The sequence below is a fragment of the Etheostoma spectabile genome, chromosome 9 (genome assembly GCF_008692095.1).
Source record: "Etheostoma spectabile isolate EspeVRDwgs_2016 chromosome 9, UIUC_Espe_1.0, whole genome shotgun sequence".
NCBI lineage: Eukaryota > Metazoa > Chordata > Actinopteri > Perciformes > Percidae > Etheostoma > Etheostoma spectabile.
This window is the reverse complement of record NC_045741.1, coordinates 12,737,041-12,747,493: the sequence shown is the minus strand read 5'-3', so window position 1 is coordinate 12,747,493 and position 10,453 is coordinate 12,737,041. Positions and strand designations below refer to the sequence as shown.

Sequence of the window (10,453 nt, the reverse complement as noted above, 5' to 3'; positions counted from 1 at the left end):
GTGTGTGTGTGTGTGTGTGTGTGTGTGTGTGTGTGTATGTGTATGTGTGTGAGAGAGAGGGGCAAATTGTAAAGTGCTTTAAATAAAGGCCCTATATAAATGCAGTACATGTACAGTATAAAAGCATATTTGAAAATGTAAAAATACTCAAACTTGGATGTACTGTACGTGGTCGGCTCCAGGCGTATGCAATGTTAATGTTGCAACACTCTTACCTGACCTATAGTCACAGGTCATCACCTCTCATAACCACACTTACACACAACATGCAACGCTAACACCAGTCACAGAGGTGTGCAAATACACACACTGGTAGAAGTAAAGGTCATTGCTACTGTTGGTGATGCATGTTTCATTGCGTGTGTGTGTGTGTGTGTGTGTGTGAGTGCATGCTTACATCTGTGTGTGGGTGTGTGTTTTCATTTTAATTTGACTTCCCAACTATCAACACAAAGCCATGCAGGGTCTGCTGGGAATCTTTGCCTGTACACTGTTATGAGTGTAGTGGACCAAATCTCACCTACATACTGAAGCAACACTTTACTGACTTAATGTGCCTGTTGAGTCTGACTATAATAACTAAAAACAAAAGTATTTACGTTCATTAAATGAGAACAGCTCTGCTCTTAAAAGACATGACTGTTTTGCCAAAGGCAGAAGGGTCACTCAAACTGTCTCATTAGTTGAGTTGATGGAAAAGAAAATGTTTTTTGGAGCTGTACGCTTGCACACTTCATTGGGTGTTATAATAACTGACAATAAAGCAGCGGGGAGCAGGAGAAAGGAAAGAAGAGACAAGAGGAGATGACAAGAGGAACTGATGAGAAGAGAGGTGAATAGGAGAAAGATGTCCTGCCAATTTCTGTGTAACAAAGCCGCCCTGTATGTAATTGTCTCGTGGTGAGTGTTGTGGTATTTGGCACCAGGAGTACTGTGAAACTCAAACCATTGCTGCGGACTGTCCTTTTAATGTGGCCGGCGACTAAATGGTGCCCTGTCATCAGCGTGCATTTGCGCGCAGAGGTTTCGTACAATCAAACACTCACACGCAGGCACACAAACGTAAACAGGCGCACACCCACACAACCGCAACACACATAAACTATACATGTTCCAAACTAATCAAGTTACACAATACCTTCTCATCTCACCCGCAACATTGTATTTCTATATGCGAATAGACATGTAGAGTATGTCTATATTCAATTGCATACACGCACGAGAGTAAAGCTGTGCTAGGCCGGCTGCTCTCAGCTAGATACAGGCACAGAAACCTGAGGGGTTGCACAGCTAACTAAACATGGATACACTGAGGAGTTGGGATTGTAGCATTGCCAGCTATGGCTAAAGGTGAGTTTCATTAAAGTTGGGTCACTCGCCAAGTCTCCAACAGAGAAAGAGGGAGAGAGGAAAGGATGTGAAGGAAGCAAAACGGCTAAAATGAAACAAAGAAAAAGAAAGCAAGAATAAAAGAAAGCCCCGGGGAAAATGAGTTCAGTAAACTATCATCACCCCTGATTTCAGCCCAATAATGAGCCTCTTTCAGCATGATAACTTCCTGCTACTGATGCATACTGATAGAGCCACGCTACCTGAATGCTGTCTGCTTGGTCAATCAAAACCATTCCTTGCCTGCAGACAAAACAAGTGGTGCAATCACCATATATCCATCAGATAAGAAGCAGATGTTAGTCATGTGTCCAAGCTCAAACTGACACACACAAACACAGATACAGTAATATGAACACATAAGTGTGCGCGCACACAGACAGACACACACACACACACACACGTGCAGAGCTTTGTAGGTTTTTACATTTCGTGTTGTGGAAAATAAAGCTGTCTCTATGATTTGTTTAACTACTCCTTATCCTTATTTTTTTTTAGGACTTTTTAAACATCCTTGATTGGCCACTGTATGTTTAACAATGTCTGTTTTTTGTCTATAAAGAATCTGCTGTGGGGCGGATGTTGTGGGAGATTCGGATTTGTGAGGGATGAATTAAACAAACCAGACAAATTGAGAGAGCAAATATAAAGGTCACGTTCAATAAAGTCTCATGTTGAGGATCTTCCATGTCAGGGTGTCTTTGTGGGGGAATAGGCGGATGTCGGCTCTCCAAGCCAGGAGCAAACTGAGGAGAAGGATTGAGATTTGACTGATAACTCTGGGCAACCTTGTAAGGAAAAAATACAAAAAATGTTATGGTTCTGACTCAGTTTTTCCTGCGGTGCTGACAGGAGGACAGCAGATTTAAATGCTTCCTCCGTCAGAATCTGCTGAACTAAACCTGGGCAGCTCCAGGAGACGTGAGGAAAAAGCTGAACAAATCTATGTGGGAGAACCAAGCAGCTTTTAAGGTCAATATTTCCATATTGTATCCTGCAGTCAATTTTCTCAGGCATTTGGACCAGGTGAATTGCATGTTGAATCTGATTTGTTGACAAGTTTGTTTTCTTGTCAAAGCATGTCAAATGTAAAAGCAATTGTTTGACTGTGAAACTCCAGGAGATCTGGAGCAGAAAGGTCCAGTGCAGAATACTATGTGAGTGCAAAGAGTTTAGTTTAGTGAGGCGGATTAAGAGGGCTGATACATACATTTTACAGTGCATTGATGTGTGCATGATGGCCACCCTATGCATCCTGTGTTCCCTCAAAGTATCGGTTGTGTGCATCCTCAGATATTCATTTTATAATTATTTTCACTTCGTTGGTTAAGGCATTTTATCAGGATGTAAGGTCAGCAGCAAACAACAAATGACAAGAGCAACAAGTAGCAACACTACTGCTGCTTTTTCTGCTGCTATCTTAATAGTAAGTAACTGTATCGAGTGTTGAGGTGTGGTGATCTCAGATGGCTGTTTCCCTTACAAGGAGAAACAGTCTACCAATCAAGTTTTGTATGTGGGATTAAGAATGGGATGTCACCTTCCTATGTAGCTAGCTTACCACTTAACTACATCCATCAAAAACAGTGACAGAAAAAAGTGCCCACAAAAAACTGTGACTTTGATGCAGCTGCACTAATGTTGTAGATAGATTTACAGGAATAACAACTACTTAATCCACACTACACAGACACGCAGCTGATACAAACAAAAAGACTAAATCAGCTAACATGAACACAATGTCAACCTGAATGAATAAAGTGCCAATACAGTCTGATTATCAGACTAGTTCTGGTGTCAGCCAGTAGGGATTCAAGCCTGATTTGCCCTCCAGTGGACACGCATTTTAAAAGTATGCAGGAAAGTATGTGATCAGTGCTGTTTGCATCTTCTCGTTGTGTGTGCTCTTTCAGAAGGCATTCGGTGAATTTCTACCTGAAATAGAAAACGAGAAGTGTGCATCTTTCTAAAAAAAAAAGTAAAATTCTGCAACTACAACTCTGTTAGAATCTCTGTCCTGTGGTCTACTCCTATAGCATATATCTACTCCATCTGCAAACAACTCTGGGTTTCTACTTCACATGAACACACTTCATTCTTTCTTTATTTCCCCCCAAATGGCATGGGGATGCCTGGCCAAAGTTGATGAAATAAGGGGGTGACCATTGAAGTCAGGCTGAAAGATAAATATATGGAGCAAAGTATTAGAAGATGTAGTGAAAGCATCAGCTCATTTTGACATTCCACAGGTAGCTTTTGCTAAAAACAGAACTAAAAGTAGGTCAGTGGAAATTAGTGAAATTCAATGCACCTGTGGCTGTATTCCCACATGTTGAGTACATCAATGTGTAATTTGCTCCATCGATATTTCTCTACAGTGGCCCATGCCGGGACAATTGGTGTTGTCTGTGTAGCTGAAGGTGACCATTCAAAGTGTCATTTTTAACACATCATTGAATGTATTTTCAGGTGTGGGGTTACAGTTCAACACATCATGGGTTAATTGCACTGTGAACATATATATTGCTTGTAAGATGTGTTCACAGCCATAAAAAGATTTTCTGGAAAGAAGTTTGTTAAGGATGCGTTGATGTGGAGCCCTGCTTTGTGTGTGTTTTATTATGTGTCTTTACCATCACTAGAGGTGTTCCATGAAGTGGTAGCTATCACACTGGGGTCTTGGGGCAACTCAGACCCTGTAAACAAGAGGAAATGGAGAAGACTATTAGCATGTTTCTGGCAATAGGGCTCTATCAGCTTCTATTCCTATTTCACTTCATGAATCAAGAACCCCGCAATTAGAATAAATGTGGAAGAGCAAGTAAAAAAATGACAAGCTTTGAGCTTCAGCCCCCTATCATTAATACAGACTCAAAAACTGGAAATGTGACAAGATGCCATTTATTGTGAATTTGACCTACAAAAAACATGCTGCCACAGCAAACACATTATCACATTTACTGTAAGTCTTTATGTGTGGACAGGGGGTCACTTTAAACTGCAACAACAGACACACTGCTCTCGACTAGACCTTCTGTGTGAATGGGATGCTCCCAAATTTACAACGACAGCAGATAGGCTCAGCTCTAGGGTATACAGTATATACTCTTTAATTTAAGTCACACAACACAAGTCAAAAACAAGGTAAAGGTCTATGGAGTAGCCAAAGCAAAACAATCACAATGCTGCAGCCATTTTTCAGTGTACAAAACAGCAAACACAAACACTGCTTTAAGAGTTTTCCCACCTTATATATGGTTATCAATGTACATTTGCTGGTGTAGATCAAAGGTTTGAATGTACAACAGGGAGCACGTCAGCGAGCCATGTGGACCTAATGCTGCTTTATTACCAGCTGACGACAGAGCAACTCTCTGCTTTTCATTACAGAGAGAGAGAGAGAGAGAAACAAGAAAATGGGCTTCAGTGTGCACTGCCACAGGGTACAAGGTGAGTCCTGACAAATGAAGAAGCCTGCAGGACTTAAACATGCAGAACGAACGGATGGGACCCGAAACTGTTGAAAATGACAAACGCACATACATTGTCCCAAAGTTACAATGAGTTCTGCTTCTCAGGCTGACCCAGTGTGTGTATGTGTGTAGCTTGGTGCAGGCTGGGATAGTTTAACATGATAAGCAAATGGCTTAAACAAATGCGGAAAACAGTACTATACTCACATATTGTATTTTTCAGCAACACATTTAAAAACATATTAATAAAATAATCTATTCACTCATTTACAACATAAAAAACATTATTGTTACGTGTGTGGCACGCAGAGTCACAGTCGGGGAGAAAGTCTGCAATCAAACAGGACCAGGCGCCTGACACGGGGTCATGCTAATTGGGTGATAATGTGTTTTTTCACAAGTGCTGTGTCAGGATGGTAATGATTGTGCGGTGGTGCTTGTGAAATGAGCTGTGTTAATGAGCAGTTTTTTGGGCCTCGGCACCTGTTAGCGAGGGAGTCTGGAGGCTTGGCAACAGGCTCACAACAACAGGCAAGCAGCTTTATGAGTTAGGGTCAAGATTGTTACAGATTTTTAGCAATGCTGGAGGGTATCAGAGCGCTGATAACATTGGACTACACTTTGAGAAATAACTTTACTGTTTGCCTTCTCTTTCATCTATTTAAAACATGTATGATTGTTGGAATTCTTGGGTTTCTTGTGTTTTTGAATTTGTTTCGTCTTTTCTTCATAGTGTACAATACAGATAGGTGTGTGCTCATTGTGTTATTATTAAACTGATAATGAATTATCTTTGCAAACTAGGTTTTTATCCCCTCTTGTTGAAAATGTTCATCCTTTGCTTCCATATACTTCTGAGAGGGACCCAAAATGACTCTCTGGTTCGTTCCTGGAGGCTCCAAAGACGACATGGTGTATTATGGCGAGTCTTGGCCCCAAGGTGAGCCTAAATTCCCTCTGTGTTCCGGGTCGATAGGCTTAAAGAAACACAGAGCTATGTGCTTTACAAAGGACAGAGAGGGGCCGCTGCAGCTCACTGGCTTCACTAACACAAAACTAGCCAAGTGTAGCCCGGGAGAGATCAATAGAAGGGCTGGACACGGGAATACGGGAAAGGTAAAGAGGAGGGAAAGGTGTACATTGAGAGAGCTCATAAAAACAATATGGAGTAGGCACAGTTGCATCATTTTGAGAAGAATTGTGCTATTTTCAGGAACAGTTTAATTTGTTTCAGGAACAAACAGCAGCACATTTGATTTTTATTGACATTTATCCAACTAGACAAGATTTGTTTGCCTAATTTTTACTCTATTTCTCTCTCTTCCACTTTATCCCTCCTCTATTTAGGTCACATCTGTTAGTTCTCTTTCGTTGAGACAATCATCTGGAATATCTGGAATGAACTGCGGAGTAATTTTGAGATTAGCTTTTTAATGTTCCTCAGTAACAGAAGGAAGCAATTGCGTTAGGCCTATTTGTTAATGATAGCCTAAAAATAAGCACCTTCACAGCGCCTGTTTCAGTTTAGATCAATAGTTCTGGCAGTTGTGGTTCTGGCACCCTGGTTGGATCAAGATCCCGATTCTGATATTCTCCCATATGTTACCTGGATATGTGTATTACAAAAGGATGTTCGTCTGCATGCACGAATGACTGAAAAGGATCATAGGTTTAGCTCAATGATACTTGTACAAAGTCTAAGAGTGTCAATGAGTCTGACTTTGACTTAAAAACCCACATTTTACAGTAATTTTCAAAGAAATGTCACCTTGATCCTACTGTTGTGCACATATTTCCATAGCATGTCAGTTGTGATGTACTGGATGGATGTTCTGGATATTCGACAATGTTTATCGTAGTATCACTTCCCCCTCTTGGCTGGTATTGCATTTTTTCATAAAACTTAAAGTTTTGGAAACTCTTTTTTCACCTGCAACCAAGTACCACTTAATTGCAAAATTTACAGTAAATGGTTAACACAAAGGTGGCTTTGAGAAGCCAAGACATCAGATCTCCACAAAGAAATTTCCGTTGAAAGCAGACTCTGATCCTCATCTTGCTGTATTTGGCTTATGATGATAAAAAAAAAAAAAAACATCACACAGAGACATGTGCTCTGGGAATTTGGTGTGACTTTACTGTGACAGCAGAATATGGGAATTAGTGCAGAGCTTCAAACTCATGGGAATGAGTGAGAGGCCTGATGTAAAGTAAAGGAGAAAGTGAGAAAGAGGAAGCCTCAGAGGGTAAAGCTGAACCAAATCAGAAATGTTCAATTTGAGCGGTTATGCGTAGCAACTAATATGCTGTTATATGGTCTGGGGGGCTGTGTTTGGAGCCAGGGTGGTTGGTGTGGTGAGTGAGACTGATGTATGAGCTCTCCCGCTCTGTTATTATGGCCTCTCCCAAGGTCCTCTTCCATCCCTATTAGCTGGAAAACTAAGCTAACTCAGGGGTTATCTGGAAGAACAGCAAAATTACCATTTTTACATCCTAGCCATATGTCATTTTTATTCATTTTTTTAGATTATTTTCGGGCATTTTTAGGGCCTTATTTGGGGGGGAAACAACATGCAGCAAAGGGCCACAGGCCGGAGTCAAACCCGGCTCCACTGCGTTGAGGACCTCTACACATGGGTGCCCGCTCCACCAACCGAGCTATCTGGGCACCCATATTTCTCTTTTTAAGAGGTGAAAGATACACAAGCTTAGATGTGGAAAATTCAGGAATGATAATCATTTTCTTCTCCAATATGTCTTAATCAGATCTTTCTTTCCATCCAGCAAGTTTCTTATTCTCTTCTTGTGTCCTTACTCTCTCTGTATTTAAAAAAAAGAAAAGTATCCTCCAAATCCTACTTTGATTTTCCATGTCTCATCTCACTTCCCTTCTGCATGCCTACCAAAAGAAAGTAGTTAAAGAATTCATGTGAACATCTATTCCTTTTGTATACCCAACTAAGCATTCAGACAATGAGAAGAGTGCAAAAAGTCATGTCCCACTGTTGGATGCATCCAGAACTAGATCAAGCACCATGTAGAGCTCCAGCTACCTTAATGAATCATTTAGTACAATTAGGCTTAAGATTGGAAAACAGGTGGAAAGTTGCAGTTTTAGTAAAAAACAACAACTGTGATTTGAGGAAGAAGAAAAGAGAAAAAAAAAGCGCAGGAGTGAAGAAAGGGGAGGGAGGACTGCAAAAGACTTGGAGATAAATGGAGGGAAGAAGAATTGGAAAATGTGAGAAAGCAAAAAATAGGAAGCAAGGGAAAAATAGAGACTTCATACTACACCCAGAGTGAAGACACTCGTAAAATCTGCTTTTTAAAACAGGCAGACTGCAGGGTTGTGTTGGCTGGAGAGTTTATCTATTGTGTCAGACGTAAATAACTGTTACCATGATCACACATGAGCATCACAGAGTCAAGGGAAGTGATGGCCAGCCACAAGGAAGGAGAAAACAGAAAATAAGTAGGTACAGGTAGATGGTAATTCTTGTGACTGAAAATTAAGTTAAGTAAAACTCGTGGCTTGTATTTGTAGTTTTGGCCATTTCTACACAATCTGGTAACATTGGACTATACTGTTAACACTTCAAGAAATTACTAATGTTTGCCTATTCTTTCAACTTTTTACAACATGTCTTATTGTCTGAATTCTTGTGTTTCTTGTCTTTCTAAATAAATGAGTTTCTTCTTCAGTGTTTCTAACTCTGACGTCTGATTAGCACTATTGATATGTTCATAACTTGGTAAGTACAATGCTTTTATCAGAAAATACAAATAATGCTAAAAATACCACCAACATTGTAATAAAACTGAGCTGAAATAGCCTTAAATTATCCTGTAAAGACAGACGGAGGGGACAAGACAGTAGAGCTAGAAAAAGGCCAATGACAGCTGTGTTTTAAACCACTCCCTTGTTCACTACTCCCTACATATTAGACAAGAAAAAGATTCCTCAATTGTTAGAAGTAAATTGAGATTTCGGACAGTGAATAGAATGCACAGTACAGTAAATAGGGAGTAATTTCAGACACAGACGATTTGTACCACCTGTGTGTGCGTGTGCTTGCTGTGTAGATGCATCTGAGTGTGGGGGTGTGCAGGTGTTTTTTCCCAGGCTCAACTGGAGCATATAGAGGAATAAAAGCAGGGCCAGTTCAGTGACCAAGTGTTCACCTGAGGACATCATGGACCAAAGAACACAGGAACCACACACACACACACACACACACACACACACACACACACACACCCTGCATTGCCTCAAAACGTTCTGTTTCTGTAATCTTATAAGAAACCAGCGATGGGTTGGTAGAGAGAGAGAGAGAGAGAGAGAGAGAGAGAGAGAGACAGAGAGAGAGAGAGAGACAGGAGGGCTGAGTGGGGGAGCGAGATATGAGCAGGATAGATGACAGGAGGCTGCGTTTTTTTTGGTCAGAACAATAGACAATAACAAAAAGAAAGACCTCAAGTTGCAACAGACACTGCTTTAACAAGAATAAGCACAGTTAAAAAAAATAAAAAAGTATTGCTTCTCCTCCAAAAATCACACAGAACTGAGCCGGGAGGCCATTTTATGCAATGTATACTACATTATACTATAGCCAAATTATAGCTTGGCTTGACCGCAAAATTTTCAGTAAATACTGGAGGGAACTTCAGCTTTGTGGGTAAAACGTGCCTGTTATTTAAATCTTTTTCCTTTTTAAATGGAGCTTGATTAAGTTTACATGTATGTCCTTTCTGGAGACTTTGTTCAGTCTTAGCATTGTAAAAATGTATCGAACAGTCAATCTGCAGTCCAGACCACTTCAGAGGTTTTTTAATTCGCTGCAAAACTACTTCTGAGGAAACTTGAGCACACCAAGAATAAAGCTGACACAGACCAACAAGTGCAGGGCAGATTCCTTTAAACAGCAGCTTGTCACTTCACTGAAAATTATCTCATAGCGTCAGGCTCACACGGACAACTGTCACTACCCAGCATTCCTCAGTCCATGGTGGGTGAGTTTGGCTTACTGGACAGCACAGTGACGTCCTTAAATACACTGAATCCTTACATCCTCCAGGGATGATAGTCTGCAGCGGACTCTGACCTCTCAATGGGGATGTTCTTGTTGAAGTTTTAACATAATTGTTTAATGTCATCTACCAGTCTCCACCACCACTCCACACGCAACACAAACTGAGAGGAGGGGGCTCCCACTATGTGCACTGAAACCCTATACAGTAGTAGCTTCTCTCTCTCTCTCTCACAAGGCCGAATTAGGTAGCGTACGTCACACTAAAATATAACCTTTATACCTTAGGATCTCAATTAAGTGACACTAGGGCTCGGTATAAGTCAATATTGTCGTTTATTAACTTTCTATGCAATTTCAGGAGAATCATATGAGGATAAAGTGATTGTATTGTGTGCATTTTGTTTAAAAAGTTATTAAAGTAATCATCAAAATGAATTGCTTGTTTTACATAAAGTTTTGTTTGATTTAAACCTGACTTGGATTTAGACATCATGTGAATACGATTGAGCTGGGCGCCATTCCAAAACCATTCTTCACTTCTGTTGGTATTTCCTCACTCGC

At 40.6% G+C, this 10,453-nt stretch overlaps 1 protein-coding gene across 2 annotated transcripts in view; it reads right to left on the bottom strand.

The window, feature by feature from the left end:
• The window catches only part of ror1 (receptor tyrosine kinase-like orphan receptor 1), a 116,979-nt gene that overhangs the window by 35,610 nt on the left and 70,916 nt on the right, over positions 1-10,453 (bottom strand). Inside the window, exon 2 of one of the 2 annotated variants that reach the window (XM_032525828.1) lies at positions 4,023-4,085. The exons of the other annotated variant lie outside the window; for it this stretch is intronic. Coding sequence (XP_032381719.1) covers positions 4,023-4,085 — 63 coding nt within the window. The remainder of the gene's footprint in view (positions 1-4,022; positions 4,086-10,453) is intronic. 2 annotated transcript variants of the gene reach the window in all.